The sequence below is a fragment of the Vicugna pacos genome, chromosome 20 (genome assembly GCF_048564905.1).
Source record: "Vicugna pacos chromosome 20, VicPac4, whole genome shotgun sequence".
Lineage (NCBI taxonomy): Eukaryota > Metazoa > Chordata > Mammalia > Artiodactyla > Camelidae > Vicugna > Vicugna pacos.
In genome coordinates this window covers 12,404,097-12,422,724 of record NC_133006.1, presented here as the reverse complement: position 1 = coordinate 12,422,724, position 18,628 = coordinate 12,404,097, and the positions used below count along the sequence as shown (strand labels likewise).

Sequence of the window (18,628 nt, the reverse complement as noted above, 5' to 3'; positions counted from 1 at the left end):
ATCTCCATGATGTAGAAGGAAATTTGAGAAACATTAAAAACACAGCTTCTGGAAACAACCTAAGTGTCCATCAACAAATGACTGGATAAAGAAGTTGGGTATATTTATACAATGCAATACTAGACAGCCAGAAAAAAAAGAATAAAATAATGCCATTTGCAGCAACATGGATGGACTTGGAGAAAGTCATTCCAAGTGAAGTAAGCCAGAAAGAGAAAGGAAAATACCATATGATATCACTCATATGTGGAATCTAAAAAAAAAAAAAAAAAGACAAACATTTACAAAACAGAAACAGACTCACAGACATAGAAAACAAACTTATAGTTACCAGGATGGGAAGAGGGTGGGAAGGGATAAACTGGAAGTTCGAGATTTACAGATACTAACTACTATATATAAAATAGATAAACAATAAGTTTATACTGTATAGCACAGGGAACTATATTCAGTATCTTGTAGTAACGTATGATTAAAAAGAATACGAAAATGAACATATGTATGTTCCTATATGACTGAAGTACTGTGCTGTGCACCAGAAATTGACACAATGTTATAAACTGACTATACCTCAATAAATACATATTAAAAAAAAAAAACCCACAGCTTCTGTCCACCGACTGCACCCATCCTCCCCTAGGTCAACATAATAAATAAACCTGGAGCTATTTTCCCCTCCTGTCCTCTTCTCCTATAAAATCCATCCTCCAGAGAGCACCAGAGTAAGCCCTGAAAAAAGTGTAAATCTATCACATCACGCCTCTGCTCTAAGCCACCCACTGCACTTGAAGTCCAGACTGCTTACCCCAGCCTCCAAGGCTCTGAATGACCTGGATCCCTGCCCCTCAACCTCATCCCTCTGCCTCCCTCCTTCCTCCCCTCCTCCAGACATGCTGCCCTCCAGCTGTGCCTGGGACACTTTGAGCTTGGCCCCAGCACTATGTGCCTGTGGTTCCGTCCACCAGAACCAAATGCTCATCTTCCAGGGGCTCGTCCCAAAGCCATGTCTCAGAAAAGTCTCTCCTCAAAACCCAATCCAAGAAGCCAACATCCCTCCCCAGCTTGACATACACACACACACACACACACACTCCATCAACAATACTCTACCACAACACTCTGTTTCCTTTCTTCAAAACATCTAGTACTTTCTGAATTTACCCCGTTCGTCCGTCAGTTCTAGAATGTGAACTCTGTGAACAGAGACCGCATCTGCCCTGCTCTCTGCTGTGGACGTGGTGCTTGGCACCGCAGGTGCTCAGTAAGGATGTCCCAAAGTCAATGAAGGGATAAACTAAGCTTGCACTAGGAATCCACCAGCCCACTTAATTCAATGGGTATCTGTTTGTATAGTAGACTTTTCTCTCTCCGATTGCTAAGTTTATTTTGTTGAACTATAAGCCTATATATGTTAGACTGTATCTATCAGTGTGTTATGAATCACTCCAGCAAAATGGAGCAAAGTGACAATGAGGGCCCAGACCAGGTGCCTGACTTTAGATAGACAAAGGCAGTCAGAACCCAACAACTGTCGCTTCAAACGACAGAGCTTTCTCAGAATTCTGGAAATTCTAGAACAAGACGATTTTAGAGCTACATATTCCCCATTAATTTCTCTTCACTCACTACTTTCTATCCAGTGCTTCACTTTTACGGAAATTTCTCAACTTCTCAAGAAGTCAGTCAAGCCCGTTATCAAAGGTCTTGAAAGAAAATTCAGGCTTATGATGAACCAAGGTACAAGTATGATGATCACCTTCCTTTCTGGGAAACAACTTATTCTAAGGTGTCAGGGAAGGAATAGAGTTCTAATTCCAGCCAACATTCCCAGGGGTCCCTCACCAGCCCTTTCCTTGATGTATAAAGCCGAGAGCCTCAGAGGGGGCGGTGAAGTGGATTCGTCTGTCCGCACACCTCCCTGGGGAAAGGAACACATATTCCTCGCCGCTTTGCAAAGCACACAAACACAGTATAGAGGAAGTGAGGAAACAGGGTTCTGCTCGTAGGAAATTCCCTGGGGTGCTGGGCAAGCCCTTTCACATCTTAGCAAGGATTTCTGGACTTCTCAACTGTCAAAAGAGTGGCTGACCCAGATTAACATCCCCCCAACTCTGCTGGTCCTTCATCCTCAGTGGCTCCAACAGTCTGGCAAAGACTGTGGTGTCAGCCTTGAGAACCAAGGGCCCAGGTCAGAGCAGAGGGCATCAGCTCGCTGGCCACGGCAGCAACTGCTGCACAAACGTCTGGGGAGGGGAGAAACGGCTCAGGGCCCGAGGGGGATGAGTAATGCAACAGCTGGAGACCACCAAGTCCGGGGTTCCCTGACCAGCTTCTGCAGAGCTCCCAGAACTCCCTCCGCGAGGAAATCAGCCGGTGCTGGCAGCTCACCAGTGCCCCCTGGTGGCCAGAAGGCCATCTCCTTCTTAGGAACCAGACCAACCAACACTTAATGCCCTTGCAACTCAGAGCTCCATTGGCCCAAGATTGGGTCCTGAACCTTCCGGGGATTGCCAACACTTTTAAGGCATACATTTCCCAGCTCCTACTCACAGAGCAATCTCCCAGCTCAGCATTCTTACTGAGGTCAAAGGTAATTTGTGGAAGACTGATTAGTTAACACAAATCCTTCCCAAACCAGAACTCCTGTGTCCTTCAAAGGCGGCCAGCATCCTTTTATGAGCATCACGCGCCTCTCCCCGCTTCTTCCTCTCACAGCCACCCCAAGAAGCACCGGCCTGAATGAGAACTTGACCTTTTCGGTTTTGGAGATAGAAACTTCTACTAGAGGTTCTGCGGGATGATGGAGAAGAGAGTGTTCTTTGCTCCCTGGTTTTGTCTGACTTTTTAAAAACCAGCCTCCCTCTCATTCAGGGTCGAGCAGCCGAGTTTATCTGGGCGGCAGCGGGGAGCTCCCGGACAGGTGGAGCGAGTGAGCGGAGCGGAGCGGAGGAGGTACGGCTTTGTTCTTAGGATTCTGATCTACGGCAGCTAGGCAGCTACTCAGAACTGGGCTTCTTCCGGAAGCAACACTCCAGACGAAGGTGCGTGCGTGTTTGCTTGTTTTGGGTTAGTGAGAGGCCCAGAGATAAGAAAACTCCCGGTGCTCCTGGGTCCCCCGGTCTGATTTCCTTTTAGCATCGAATTCTTAAGGTTGCTTCCCGGGGAAAAGGTTTGGGAGAACTGGGTTCGAATTCTATCACCCTCCCTGCAAAGGCCCCAGCGCTGTTCGGAGGGCGGCGGGGTCGGTGAGCCCAGCTCCGGCCCGGAGGCGCTGCGGTGCGGTGCGGTTCCAGGCCCCCAACCTGCTTAATCGCCGCCGCCCCCACATCCTCCATCCTCTCATCCCCCAACTTCCCAGCTCCCCAGCCCCTCTAGCCCCTCTAGCCCCTCCAGTCCCCCAGCTCCCCCAGCCCGGGGCCGCCCCCGGGCTTCCGCCCGCCCCGGGGTCCCTCCTCACCTGGGCGCCGCGGTGAGCTGCTCGTGGGAACCCAGACCCCGCGCGCCAGCCCCGCCGGCTGTTTGCTCGCTGCCGGCACCGCGGGCTCCGCCGGCCGGGTCACTGAGTCACCATGGCCGCGGGGCAGCGAGCGGCGGGCGGGGGTGCTGCGCGACCGTTCCGCTCTCCTTCCCGCCGGAGCAAGCTGGTAGCCCCGACCTTGACCTCCCCGGGCGCCGCTGGAGGACCGACGGGGCGGAGCCACGGCTACCCCCGCCCACTAGCGGAGGCGCCGCGACCCGAGAGAGCTCTGCGCCCACAGCGCCCTCCCCGGGCCCGGGGTCCGCGCCCTGGGCCCGCGGGTTAACTTAACCCGCCCCAGGACGGACCCAGAGGTGCGGAGGGCGGGGGCTGTAGCTCCAGCTCCTGTACTCAGACCCGATTCTGATCAGATGTGACCCGTTTCATTCACCCTCGCCCCCACCCTATCAAGCAAACCTTGCTTGTTTCACTAAATCCTCGTTTACTCGGCTTCCTCCTGTAATCTGCAATGCCCTAGGCATTCCACTTTCCTATGTTTTGGACTGGACACCAACTCAGGAATCATGTGGACGTTGCTCCGGGTTGGCAGGCCCACCACCGGGTTAGTTTCATTTCTCGGGGGACATACAATGCACGGCAATCAGGAAGAATTTTATGACTTGGGGGAAATGATGTAAAAAGGGGCCATCTGGTGGTCCAGTTGAACCTAGTTCTTTGGGGTTGAACTGAAATTCCTTCCTTCATTTTCCGATCCTTTCTCCTCAATCCACTTTCTAATAAAAAATATTAATTTTTAAATAGTGATTTTTAAAATTTTTTTTGCGCTCTTTGGCAAGGTTGACAGGACTGTAGGTAAAATTTATTTTATTTTTATTCTGAGGACTGTATCCAAAAAAGGCAAGGATTGTAGCTCTTTTCTCATACTTATTAGTGGCATGACTTTGGGCAGGTTCTTTATCCTTTCAGCTTCTTGGTTTCCTCATTGGTAAAAAGGAGACAAGGTACATTAATCAGAGGCAACTTGTGAGAATGAAATGCAAATGTATGTGAAATGCTTAGGACAGAGCCTGACACCTGGAAAGCACTCACGATGTTATTGAATGTTATTGTCTTTAAAGACGCAGTGTCTTATTTAAACCTAACAAGAGATGAAAGTTTAAATAAAACTATCTCAGCCGAATGACAGCTCCCTGTACTTCCTGGGCTAACCTCCTATGAAATAAACTGCCTTAGAATATTAATCTAAGAGGGTACATGCTACCCTACCCCAGAAGTCTCTAAGGACCTCCTCCCTCTGATCTTAAGACCAGATGAAGATTCAGGAGACTCAGCATCATGCCTGAAAAGGTGATGGGCTTTGAAAGCAGGTCTTAAAGGCAAGTTTGAAATATTTTCTTGCTTTTTTTCAATGCAAGATCTGTGTCTTCTCCCATTGTCATCAGATCACATTCTCTGAGGATGTCAGAGTGGTTGGCAGTTAGCTGGTTAGTGTCCTGAGAAGGTGCCCAGTGTACAGATGCCAGATTTAGCAAGTGAAACGCAGGGCACCCAATTAAATTTGAGTTTCAGATAAACCACAAAAAGATTTTAGTATAAGTAGCTACCATGCAATATTTGAAACCTATGGGCACTAAAACATTATGTGTTGTTTCTTTGAAATTCAAATTAACTGGGCATCCTGCAATTTTATCTGGCAACCCTAGTCCAGTGACATTAATAAAGAATGGGCCTCACAGAACAAAAGGACAGCAAGTCGACATAGACAGAGTATAAGGTGGGTCTGATGTGGGTTTTGTTTTTGTTTAATATGGGGAAGAAAAAAATAATGTACTTGTGTTTATAAGTTGATTCTTTGTTGAGCTCTTATCTCTTAATCCTCACTCTCATTTCCCATCAGCATAACAGTGCATATTTCCTGTTTCACACAAGTAAAAATGATGACTCTCTCCTCAATCAAGATATTGGAATAAATCATACTAGTGTGCTCAATAGTGCTTTCAGACAGTGTTTATCAAGGACAAAGTAAATGTCAGGGACCATTTCAAGGATGACTAAGACACATCCTGGAGGCTAAGGAAATAACAACAGAGAGAGGGGGCCCATGTAGATAAGTACAGAATGGTGGGGTTTCCAAGAAATGAGTTATTAAGTCTCCTTAGAAAGAGTGGAAGTGAAAGGCATCCTCACTGCACAGGATCCAAGGAAAAGCGGCTCTGCTGCCAATGAGCGGAGGAGGGAAGCCCCAGGGTGACAGCCGTGTCTTGGCCTGGAAATCAACCATCCTGATGGAAGTAATTAAACTGGAGACAACTGTGGGATTCAGTGTAACTGAAAGTGTGATTGGGAACTTGGGAACCCTTGAGGCCCTTAGAGGGTAATTGAATGCAAAGGGAAACAGTAAAAGATTACATTCCTTAAATTTAAAATAAAAAGATGTAAAGTTAAAACTAAGAACTCTGAGGAGGAAAACGCCCAGGAAAGGCAAGATGCGAGTGTGACATGACCCAAAATGGCTTGAGTTTTCAGCTACTGTGTACTATGCAAGAAACAGACTCCGTCAAACTTGCAGTCCCCAAACAGACTTCTCAGAATGGCCCAGAGAAGAATGTATGAGCGTCAGAGCACCCCACCAGACTCTGGGGAGCAATATCCATGTAGTCTAATAGCACAAACATGCTTATGGATTTTCAACCTTTAGAATCACCTTACAAACAAGCCAAGGAAGAATAACTATGATTATACAAGAGAATATAAATATGACTAATTTTTTAAATGCAGAATCATGGGTAAGGAGGTGGAAGCGAGGAGTGGGTGGAGACAAGGTTGGATTACTGAGGGTCTCATTTTAGAAAGTCAAGAGGTACTGTCTGTAGTTTGTAGGACAGGAAATAAAGGTCTGGATGCATAGCTACTTTGCAGAGGAGAGATGTGGTGGAGGGTTAGGGAGGAGAAAAGATAGGATCAGGGTGTAATGAGCTAGATGCTCACTCTCCTAGTAGAAATTAGACAGTGCCTAAGGTGATACACTGAGAAATAATAATACAGTGTTACTATTTTCAAAACATGGAGATCACCAGCCTCTAAAAAGCAAAGAGTGATTATCTTCGGGGAATTGGACTGGGGTCGGGATGGGCTGAGGTCAGAGACTCTAGCTTTTCTCTTTTAGTCCTACACTACTATTTAACTATCTGGAATATGCACATGGTTACATTGATGAAACATTTAAAACGTTTTAAGAATAGGAATCTGTGAAAAGGAAGGCTTCCCCAAGACAGGGGCTTTCAAGAATGAGCAGGAGTCCATCTAGAAGGAAGAGGGAGGCCTGCTACAGAATGTGGGGATGCATGAGCCAAGGCACGGGAGCCCGAAAGTGAAGGATATCCCTTGGAGGTGTCCAGTCCTCCACTGTGACCAGAGCCCCGGGTGCAGAGATAGGCTGGAGCAGCAGGAAAGGTGAAAAGGTGAGCTGGAGCTACTGAAGGGGTCTTCTGAGTAACGCAGTGGAGTTTGGACTGTAAGCTCTTTGAGGATAGACGCTGTGTCATTTTTATTCCCCTGCATCCAGTACAGAGCCCAGCCCACAGCAGTTGCCCAATAGATGTTTTCCGAATGAATGAAAAATATCATGGTGCAATGGAGAACCATCAGTGTTTTAAGCAGAGAAGTAGCATTTTTGGAAGACAATTTGGTACTGAAAAAAGGTGAACTGATGTTGGAGAAACCAAAAGCAGGGGAAGAATTAGGAGGCTATTAGGCAAAAGATGATATAAAACAGGATAGTGACAGGGAATTGAGACTGGAAGATCTACTTGAGAGAGAACGAACAAGGCAGAAATGGACGCAAGGGATAAAGAAGAGGAATGAGTCCAAATCGGCCCTGAGATTTCTAGCTGGGGAAACCAGGTCGATGATGGAGCCATCAACGGAGAAAGGAAATCAGGGGAAAGGAACAGGTTGTAGAACACAATTCTCTGTATATTGAGTTTAGAAGACCTGAGGATGATGTTTTTAAAGTCTGCGTCTTGAACTATTAATGGCTTATGACATCTGCTTGGTGAGTTGACACAAATATTTGATCCAGCATCATCACAAGGATACTACTGCTTGGAGTAAAGGAGCCAAAAGAGAAAGCAAGAGGGAAGCACCTAAAGTCTCCCTCCCTCCTTCCCTTCCTCCCTCTACGCTGTGCCAGGTGCTTTATAAATGATTTCAGCTGCTCATCTCTCATATCCCAATGAGAAGGATGTTAAAACTTCGTTTGATTGGCTCAGCAAAGCTAAGGGCCTTGCCTGAGATCCCACAGTGGGCTCTGAATGGGAGGGGAGCACGTGGTCTCCATGACTCCACGGCGGTTACCAAACAGCTGACCTCCTTCACAGTGTCCTGGAAATTGTTTTCAATTTTCATGTTTTTAGATCAAATGCTCTTCCAAAAGAACACGCCTAGAACCCTCTTGGGACTGCAGAAGCAGACTGGAATTGCTGAACATTTTCATTGCGAGCAGAGGGCAGTCCCCAAGCCTGGTTGGTCACCACCTAGTGAGGCTGACCTCGATTGGAGGCTTTTAATGAAGGAGGGGTCGGTTTCCATGGTGTTGTTCTTCCACAACAAGACAGGCAGCTAGCCCCGAGGGCTGCAGCTTTCAAACAAGACAGTAAGTATTTTTACATTACCTCTATCTTCCAATGTTTACTGCCGTTATTATAAACCATTCATGTTTATTAAAACTTTGATTTACTGGCTACTTTTTTTTTTACATTGAGACACCTGTAATGAGAAAGATGGAAATTCAAGTGCACTTAAGTAAATGTATGAGGATTCTTGTGTAGGAAATTTTGCTAAATTTTTGTAGTTAGTGGTAGGCTGATGAATTGTATGTTTTCAACAATTTTTTTTAATAAAAGAAAGCTAATTAATAGTATCACTTATTTTAAAACAGCTTTATTGAGATACAATTCACACACCATAAAATTCATCTCTTTTAAAGTACACTGTTCAGTGCTTTTTAATATATTTAGAGTTGTGAAAGCATCACCCTCCATTGCCTAATTTTAGAACATTTCATCACCCCAAAAAGAAATTTTATGCTCCTGAGCAATCCTTTCCCCCTCCCCCACCTCATCCCAGTCCTAGGCCACCAATAATCTGTGTTCTATCTCTATAAATTTGCCTATTCTGGACGTTTCACGTACATGGACTCATACACTATGTGGTCTTTTGTGAGTGGCTTCTTTCACTTAGCATGTTTTCAAGGTTCATACATGTTGTAGCATGTATCAGTGCCTCATCTTTTTTTTATTGTCAAATGCTATTCCAGTGTATGAATACCCCACGTTTTGTTTAGGCATTCATCCATTAATGGACATTTGGATTGGTTCCACTTTTTCGCTATTATGAATGATGCTGCTATAAACATGTGTGTACATGTTTTTGTGTGGACATATGTTTTCAGTTCTTTTAGGTTTACACTAGGAGTGAAATTACTGGTCGTATGATAACTCCATGTTTAACCTTTTGAAGAGTTACCGAATTGCTTTCCAAACTGGCCGCACCATTTTGTATTCCCACCACAGTGCATGAGGATCCCAGTTCCCCCACATTCTCATGCTTTTTGCTGTTTGTCTCTCTTTTTTTTTTTTTTTTGTCTTTTTAATGATAGCCATCCTAGCGGTTGTGAAGTGGTGTCTCACTGTGGTTTTGCATTTCCCTATTGACTAACGATGCTGAGCATCTTTTCGTGTCCTTATTGGCTTTGTATCCTTCGGGAAAAAAACTTCTGTTTATATTCTTTGACTATTTTTAACTGAGTTTTTTTTTTTTCATTGTCGAGTTGTAGGAGTTCTTTATTCACTCTGGATGCAAGTCCCTTATCAGACATATGATTTCCAAATATTGTCACCAATTCTGTAGTTGCTTTTACACTTTCTCAAAGTATCGTTTACAGAACAAAATTTTTAATTTTGGTGAAATGCAATTTATGTAATTGTTTGGTTATTCCTTGAGCTTTTGTTGTCACACTTACGAATCATTGCCTAACCCACTGTGTGGAAGATTTACTCCCATGTTTTCTTCTTAAAGGTTTAGTTTTAGGTCTTATATTGAGGTCTGTGATCTATGTTAAGTTCTGTAGATGGCACGACGTAGAGAACCAACTTCCTTTTTTTGTAGGTGGCCATCCAATTATGTCAGTACCATTTGAAAAGACTATTCATCCCCCACTGAATTTTCCCGGCACCTTTGAAAGCAATTGACCGTAAATGTGAGGGTTGATTTCTGGATTCTCAATTCTAGTCTATTGCTCTATGTGTCTAACTCTGTGCCACACGGTGTACTTTGTACCACACTGTCTCGATTACCGTAGCTTTGTGGAAAGTTTAGAAACCAGGAGGTGTGAGTTCTCCTCCTTTGTTCGTCTTGTTCCAGATTGTTTTGGCTATTCTGAGCCCCTTGCATTTCCAGATTAGATCTTAGAATCAGTTTGTCAATTTCTCAGCAAATACTCTGGCTCCCCATTGAAAACTTCTACTTGAATTGCAACTTTCTCATGAGAAGTTGCAGAATTTCCTTGATATGAACTCAAGTGTGAAACAGATGGGGTTGATTTATGCATAAACCTGCTTAAAGGCTTGTGTGAGACACTGCTTCTGAAAATGGTGTGACTTTTCGTGACACCTGCAGGTCGGAATCCTTCTAGAGCTTCTATTTGCCATCTTGTTTTGTCAATGACCAAATGCTCCAGTGTAACATTTTTCTACTCAAACAAGCAAGAGATGAAACACATCCTGTGCCCTGAAGATGACTCCAGCTAAGGCTTCTGGGCACAAAGTGTGCTTACCCACCACCAACAACCCTTCCTCCCCCAGGATGGCCCACCCCTGCTAAACAGAGCAGGAGTTTCTCTTTTGTTACAGAATAGTCTTGATTTTGCCTTTTGTACTACAAACCCTACAAAATTTCCTATCCGGTCCTTTACAGGAAGAGTTTGTGGGCTCTTGGTCTGAGCATTAAAGTTGGAGCTACTTCCACTTTTCAGAATGTGCCTCCCTGCCATAGATGTGCTGTGTCTGAGTTGGGATCCTCCACTGTCGCTGGTCCCCAAGATGACTCTTACACTATCAGACCCATTGTCTGCACAGTGAATAAAACCAGTGACCTTTGACTATTATAATGAAAACAGTTTTGACTTCATGGATCCCCTAAAAGGGTTCCAGGGACCCCTACATGTCTATAGACCACAGTTTGAGAACTGTTGGTTCGTCTTACATGTTGTAAACAATTTTTAGCTATTTTGTTTGTGTCTTTACACCTTGTCCATCTCCTGAATTGGTGTAGCAAGTCTTTAATTTCCAGGGGGTCCCTGTTCTGTGTCCAGTGTAAACCTAACGCAAGACCCTGGCTAATTATACCCATTCCATGGCTGAGAAAGATTAGGCAAAGAATTACGCAGCTAACTCAGTATCACATTGCTGGCCCTTTGGAGCAAGAGTGGGAAGTAGTACTGAGAAGTGGTTTGAAGCCAAATAGCAAATGTCAGCCCGTAAGTTTAGCCTCTAGTCCTACAAGCAGGAAGGAGCCACTGATAGTTTTGGTGGGGGGTAGGGGATCAGCAGGCACAAACCACAGTAGCTAAGATCCAAATATACACTCTGTAGGCCACACTTGTGAAGCCACCCTGGATACAAATGGCTGAGGTAAGAAGAAAGTCAATGATAAGGAATCCTTTGGAATCACTCACTAGGAGTAAAAGAATTGTAGAGAATTTCCTAAGTGGCCGGTTTTCCCCACAGGTTTTTTTTTTTTTTTTTTTTTTTCCGGTCATGGAATTGACCAAAATGTCAGACATGACAAAACTCCACCAAGCGGTGGCTGCAGGGGACTACAGCTCAGTGAAGAAGATTTTGAAGAAAGGTCTCTGTGACCCAAACTACAAGGACATGGACTGGAATGACCGGACCCCACTTCACTGGGCGGCGATCCGAGGTGAGTGGGCAGTGCCTCGGGGGATCCATCCCTTCCGGTCCACCATTCATGAGGTTACTGGTTGGTAGTTGGTGTCGGGGAGTAGAAAGAACATTTCTTGGGAGTGCAGTGAATGAATGAGCACCATTTCAGTCCCGGCACCACCACTTACTAGTTGTGGCACCTTAGCTGAGTTACTTAACATCTCCACGCCTTAGTTTATCCATCTGTGTAATGAGAGCAATAATGCTGCCTTAGAATCTTGTGAGGATTCAGTAAGATAATGGGGTCTACACCGCCTTGTACGTAGTGGCTCTCAATTAATAATTATCAGCCCTCTGCTCTCTTGACCTATAGCAGGAATGGAGCATGCTTTCTGTGGGAGGACGGGAACTTTGTCCCGTTCATGGCTGGGTGCGTGCCAAACATGGCTCACCTATAGAATTGGAGGAGGATTGTGGCAAAAACTCAGCCAGTGGGCTTGTCAAGACCTGCAGACCTAGAACACCACTGAAGAATGTTAAGTAAGAAAGTGTTATAGTCAACTTTGCCTGCTAAAACTTTGTTTTGACTCCCACATGGAGAATGGGTTGGCAGGATGCAAGGTGGCTGCAGAAAAATCAGTTGGGAGAATTTTGCAGAAATTTAAGTACAAAGCACCCATCAGTGAACGTTTACTATGCGCTGGGCACTGTGCTGTGTACTTTATTTTTTTTTATGCATTTGTAAAATTATTTATTTATTTATTTATTATTTTAATGGAGGTACTGGGGATTGAACCCAGGACCTCTTACATGCTAGGCATGCGCTCTACCACTGAGCAATTTCCCTCCCCCCGGGGCTGTGTACTTTGTGCCTGTGATTTCATTTGCCCTCCACAAGAACTCAGCGGGGTAAGTGGTAATATCCTTAATTTACAAGTGAGGAAACTGGGCCCAGACATTTGTTTCTCATCCAGGATGCCGTGGTTAGCAAGTGGTATTTATTGTCAGGTGTAAACCCACATCTATCTGACTAGAAAACCTGGGTTCTTAATCTGTGCTAGCTTTCATGTAAGTGGGACTTACAGTATTTTTATCGCGATAGAGCTGACATATAACATTATGCAGTTTCAGGTGTACAACACAGTGATTCTACGTTTGTGTGTATTGTGAAATACTCATCACAATAAATACAGTGATCATGAGTCTATTGGTCTAGTTACCACACATAGTTACAATTTTTGTTTCCTTGTGATATCTTTTAAGATCTACTCTCTTAGCAACTTTCAAATATGCAATACAGCATTAGTCACTCAGCTGTACGCCACATTCCCATGGCATTTATTTTGTAACTGGAGGGCCCCTCCCCCGCCTCCACAACCACCAATCTCTTCTCTGTATCTATGAGCTTGTTTTCTGGTTTTGCTTTTATGTTTAGATTCTGCACGTAGTGAGATCGTGTGATATTTGCCTTTGTCTGTCTGACTGACTTCACTTAGGATAACACCCTCAAGGTCCATCCATGTTGCAAAATGCTTGGTTTTGAAATCAGCATGGAGACGGCCAAAAGCAACGCGAGCGGAGCTGCAGGCGGGTGTAGAGTGATTTGGGAAAGAAAGCAAGATTCATAGGCGGGGCCTGCGAGAATGGACAGGGGAGGGGCATGTCCTGGAAGGAGCAGAGGGAATCCTTGGAGGGCTCAGGCCCAGCATGGGGGCAACCGGAGTAAGGATGCGGCACTGAGTCTCTGGTAAAGAGAGGAAGAAGGGAGGAGAGGATGATGCTAGGAGACCCGAGGGGCCTCATAGGCCAATGTCTTCCCCTCTTCTGGGCAACTGAGGCTAGCTTTGGCTTCCCGCAGAGACGTTTTCATCTTAACCTCCTGTTTTTTCTTACATCCAAGGACACATGGAGGTTCTGCAGCTCCTGATAGAACACGGAGCCAGGCCCTGCCTGGTAACTGATGTGGGCTGGACCCCAGCTCATTTTGCAGCTGAGTCAGGCCATCTGAACGTGCTCAAAACTCTCCACGCGTTGCATGCTGCCATTGACGCCCCCGACTTCTTTGGAGACACACCAAAAAGGATCGCACAGATCTATGGGCAGAAAGCCTGTGTGGCGTTCCTGGAGAAGTGAGTTTCACTTATTTCCAGCTACAAAGGGCAGAGAAACGGGAGCTCGGGTCTTTGCAGGGAAGGTGATTTACATCTCACAAAGGAGCCTGCTTGTCCAAAGCACAGAGCATCGTGTTACCATCTTTAATTTCCTCTGGCAGGAGCACAGAGTGCTTCATTCTGTTACCACGTTTATCTCTTCTGTCTGAAGCACAGAGTGCACTGCAGTCAGTGACTGTGGCAGGTGAATCTTTGTAGAACTGGATGGTGAGCAAAATGCTCTTTTGCAACACCATAATACACTGTTTCTTCCACTCTCTTTCTGAAATGTCCGCGCCTTTGTCCTTCTATAGCATACAACCCAGAATTCCCAGCTTTGGATTGGTCTCTGTCTTTTCCACTCCTGTGCTTGGTCTGCTAGGGGAAAGCCCACGAATAGGCTGTTGGGTACCACCAGAAGTTCTAAGGTCTCTGTCTTCCCTCTGAACACGCTGGCCATCTCTTCCCACCTTTCTCCCTTGTTGACAATTTCCAGTTCTCATCACACCTCAGCCTGTCGCTCAGAGGGTATGCTTTCTGCTTCATGGAGAACATTGAAGCCACGGGTATACATTTTCAAACTCTTACACCTATGTATCATATCTACATCTACATCTGTTCCTTCTTGCCTTCCTACCCATCCTTCCGTGGGAAGTGTTATCCCTCCATACAGACCCTTCATTCAGTCCTCTGTGTCCCCTGCAAGATCATCATCCCCATGTTCTTTGTTGGCATCTTCTATGCTCTCTTCTGTATCTTTGTTTTTTTTCTATTCCTTCTCTTCACTTCTCTTTGCCCTCTGAACATGTTCAAATAGATCTTATTAAACAGACACACAAACAGCTAGAGACCCTTCTCATGTCTGCTATGTCTTTCTTCTTCCCTACGTTTCTAAGCTACTTGCAAGGTCATCTGTGTGATTGTCTCTACTTCTTCACCCATCATTGTGCTGAATCAGCTCTCATCCACAGAGAACCTTGCTGCTAAACTAATGGCCTCTTCTCAATTCACATCCTCCCCTTAATTAGGTATTTGCTAACTCTCCTCTGTTATTTTATCTGCTGCTACTCCCTTCAGGTTCTCCTCCCTAGCCGACCTTTTCTTCTCCTGATCTTTCTAAGTTCCTATCCTCGCGTGCCTTTTAGATGCTGGAATTCCTCGGGTCCTGTCTTTGGCTCTCCTCTGCTGACTTTCTGAGTAATCTCAGCTCCTCTGTAGGGACCAGTCGGTGGGTGAATGTGATCCACAACCCCAGCGTAATCAAGTGGAGGAGGCGTGATTCCTCCAGATGGTGGGGAGTGCTATTTCCAGGAAAAGTGGGCGGGCAGGCAGTGCTGAGCAGACAAAAGCAACAAAGGTCACCACATCACATGTAAGTCATTTCCCCTTATCATCTCTTCTGAGGAACTTCCCTTGTGACAGTTACAGGGCTTAGAGGGAAGGAATCCTGGTTAAGGGGAAATTAATCTGGACCCTAAAAGATAGCTAAGACCTGGCTAATGGAAGAGGGAGGAAGATTCGTCACTTGGAGTGAAGGTGCCAAGCTGGAAATGAGTGTAGGTTGCGTGTGAGTGTGAGGAGGTGGGGACAGTGGCGGGATGAGTGCCTGGCTGAGTAGAGCATTCACGCTGGAGGGAAGCGGAGAATAAGGCTGGGTGTTTGGGTGACCCCAGTGAGCAGGGCAGGCAGATGCGTGTGAACTCATCAGGGAACTGGCAAGATGAAGCAGAGGGGTTGGCAAGATGCAACAGAGACTTTAGCCAAGTGAGTCCTGTAGTGGAAGAGGCGGCAATGGTGCTGTGCAGGCAGAAGGGGAGACCCTTAGGCTCTAGGCAAGGAGATCACATAAGCAATGTCTTAATGCTTCATGTTGCAAGTAGGTGGGGTCCTGGACTAGAATGATGAAGAGAAAGGGATATAAAAGAATTTCAAAAGACACTTAGGCAGTGTTTGACAATTTTCTGAAAAGCCTGTGTATTCTAGCAGAACAACTCAACTTTCGATTCAGCCTCTTTTAAGTAGTGAATCTCTCATTCAGCCAATATTTTTAAGCCCTGGTAGATGCATGGCATTGAACTAGATACTAAAAAGGATTTAAAGATACATCGGATGCAGTGCTGGGCATTAAGAAGCTCCCTGTCTGGGACAAGAGATAACTTCTTTACATAAATCATGCTAGTATAAGATGGGGACAGGGGTCAGAAGAGCAGCGCAGAGGAGGGACAGTGTGGTCTAAGTTACTTCCAGCCTGCTGAGGGGACAGGAGCAGAGGGACAAGCAGGTTTGCTAGCCCCTGAATGACCTGGGCTTTCCACAATGCTTTGCACTTAAAATAATCTTTGCCCTGCCTGAATCACCATCTAGCCTCTCAAATTTCCTTTGTCTTCGTATTGGCACCAATTCTATCTCTGAAGTGGCTTTCACCAGTGTCTGGAAGCAGGGCGCATACTCACATTTAGCCTTATAGGCGAAACAGTACTTTTAATACGTCCGTGTGTATGATGATCAATTCACTTATTTCTCCGTCTGTCTATTATTCTGTATCTATCATCTCCCTCTGTATATATCATCTAACTATTCTTTTTTTTTTATTTGGGGGGTAGGTAATTAAGTTTATTTATTTAATGGAGGTACTGGGGATTGAACCAAGGACCTCATGCGTGCTAAGCACGCGCTCTACCCCTGAGCTATACACTCCCCCCTCATCTAACTAGTCCTTACATAAATCCATCTGTACATACAATACATGTATGATCACGAGTCATTTTTATTTTCTTCCTTATACGCTTCTATACTTTAAACTTTTCTACAATGAACAGAGCTTTTCTAATTAGGAAAAAATGCAATTAAAAGAGAAATGAAGGAAAACAGCCTCCCGGTAATAATGCAGGATGCTCTCCAATATGAGCACTTTAAGAATTAGCAGTGCCTGCTTGGAGCTAAGCGCCTGTCTCCTATTCTGTGCACATCGCACCCAGGCATGCCATTTCTCCCCACCTCAAAGTAGTTGCTTTAGCGCCCAGACCTCTTAAGTGTACAGAAATGCTTGAATTTGGTCTGATTTCTCCTTGACCGGACCACAGAGATGCCAGGCTGTTTGCAGAGGGCGGCGGAGAGGCCCCTCCGCAGGCGGGGCAGGCCGTGCGGCCCCCAGGCTGAGAGCCCGGCCCCCCTCTCCTAGGGCCGAGCCCCAGTGCCGGGACCACCGCCGCGCCGCCAGCCAGAAGGGGCTGCGGCTGGATCAGCGGGACGAAGCCTGGGACGCCAAGAAGAGAGAGCTGGAGCTGTCTCTTCCTCCCTGGAATCAAAACACGAATATGAAAAAGAGTAAGAAAAGGCGGAGTCCCCCCAGGCTCAGCAATATCAAGGAGCGGAGAGTGTGAGAAGGCAGGCATCCCAGGGCCTGGAGCCGTGATTTCCAGCGCGAGAGGCTCCCCGCGACGGCTTCTACCAGCAGCGGGGGCTGGAAGTCCTGCCTGGGGCTCCCTCCACCGGCTGTTTCCTCCTTGTCAGTACTTGCTGTGCACCAGAATGTTCAGAAAGGGACAAATGTCAGCTGTTTGCATTTTGTCATCAATGATTTGCACCATCAGCATCCCCTGAGCTCCCATAGGCAATTCTCGAATTTCAGGGGCAGGGGGAGGGTATAGCTCAGTGGTGGAGCGCATGCTTAGCACACACAAGGTCCTGGGTTCAATCCCCAGTGCCTCTATTAAAAAAAAAAAATCATAAATAAATAAATCTAATTACCTCCCCCCCCAAAAAATTAAAAATTAAAAAAATTAGAATTTCAAGGGCAAAGAAAAATCTCCTCCTAAGGAAACTTGATTATTTCAATAAAAAAAGTAACAAAATCTCAAAAATCTGCAACATTATCAATCTATGAAAAAAAATTATTTGTTGTCACGTAGACCAAGCTAAGAGGTGAAGGAAGATATTTCCCAGTTTCTAGCTATTTTCCCTTGGAGTAGAAACTGACAATCTCAGCAGGGCCATTTTTAACCAACGATCCCTTCTCCATGAGAGAAACAATCTGGGCAACAGATCAGCTCAGTGAGGAAAAAAAAAAACCCTTGAATTAATTTCATCCCACTTCATAATGAGAGAGAGCATAAAATAATGGAACATGTGATTACAGCTCCACTTGAGCAACTGTGCAGCTTAGGAAATCTAAATACAGATTAGACATTTCCAATGAAAATATTGCATCCAAATTAAGATGTGCTATAAATGTAAAATGCATACCATATTTTGAAGACAGGACAAAAGTGAAAAATAGCTTATTAATAATAAATATTGATTACATATTAAAGTGATAATCTTTTGAATATTGCATTAAATAAAATACATTACTAACATGAATTTTGCCTTTCTCGGTTCACTTTTTAAACAATGTGGCTAGTAGAATGGTTAAAATTCCATAGGTGGCTTGCGGTGGCTTGCTTTTCCCTATCAGACAGCACTGCAATAGAAGCCAGAAAACATTTACAGCCCCATTCTAGGTTTACTAATTGCTCTGCCTGAATCAATGTCTTTGGCCACTTAAGATCATCCTTATTACGCATTTGTCACTGCTTACAGGCCATGCTTGGTTTGAATTTTCTGAAATGAATAAATGCCTGAGCATCTTACAGGAAAGTGGTGTAGCTGTGGAGGATTCCTCTTCCAGTGTTTCTTCATCCTGAGCATCAGTTCCCCTTCTCTGTGTCCTGCAGTTCACGGGGGTGGTTCCTGCTTGCCATATTGGTCCACAATCAGAGGGAACAACTCCAGCTGGACCAACGAAATTCTCCTAGGAGCAGGAAGGGGGAAGGCCCTGGGCTGATGGTTCTGGAATATGAGGCTAAACTCAGGGGACACAGAGATCTCTGATTTCTGTCCTGGACAGCCCACCCTCACCCCAACCCACTCACACGCATTGCCCTTGACCTCTGTGCAGAGTTTCCATCCTTTCTCTGAGTTCACACTTCCCCACCACTAACCGCAGCCTACACAGAGGCTTGTGGGCTGATGCGGGTGAGGCGGGGAGGGAGAGGGAGGAGGGGAGGAAGGTGGGC

The 18,628-nt window shown here is 45.5% G+C and overlaps 2 protein-coding genes across 6 annotated transcripts in view; one reads left to right on the top strand and one right to left on the bottom strand.

Moving 5' to 3' along the window:
- Nucleotides 1-3,789, bottom strand: part of PLA2G7 (phospholipase A2 group VII) — a 28,469-nt gene extending 24,680 nt beyond the window's left edge. The window contains exon 1 of one of the 5 annotated variants that reach the window (XM_072944862.1): nt 3,458-3,789. The gene's annotated coding sequence lies outside the window, so the exon portion shown is untranslated. The remainder of the gene's footprint in view (nt 1-3,457) is intronic. The other 4 variants (XM_072944861.1, XM_072944866.1, XM_072944864.1 and 1 more) reach the window with 4 other exon arrangements.
- A 7,496-nt stretch (nt 3,790-11,285) lies between these two features.
- Nucleotides 11,286-17,933, top strand: ANKRD66 (ankyrin repeat domain 66). Its single transcript, XM_031688611.2, has 3 exons — nt 11,286-11,458; nt 13,322-13,550; nt 16,753-17,933. Exons 1-3 carry the CDS (start codon nt 11,296-11,298, stop codon nt 16,952-16,954), a joined length of 594 nt encoding a protein of 197 aa, XP_031544471.1. The 5' UTR covers nt 11,286-11,295; the 3' UTR covers nt 16,955-17,933.
- Nucleotides 17,934-18,628: the final 695 nt, after the last annotated feature.

Bases quoted from the DNA above. Each gene is read 5' to 3' on its own strand.
- ANKRD66 (XM_031688611.2), top strand. From the start codon at position 11,296: ATGGAATTGACCAAAATGTCAGACATGACAAAACTCCACCAAGCGGTG. The intron at 11,459-13,321 runs GTGAGTGGGCAG...CTTACATCCAAG, and splicing joins TCACTGGGCGGCGATCCGAG to GACACATGGAGGTTCTGCAG. The intron at 13,551-16,752 runs GTGAGTTTCACT...CCCCTCTCCTAG, and splicing joins TGTGTGGCGTTCCTGGAGAA to GGCCGAGCCCCAGTGCCGGG.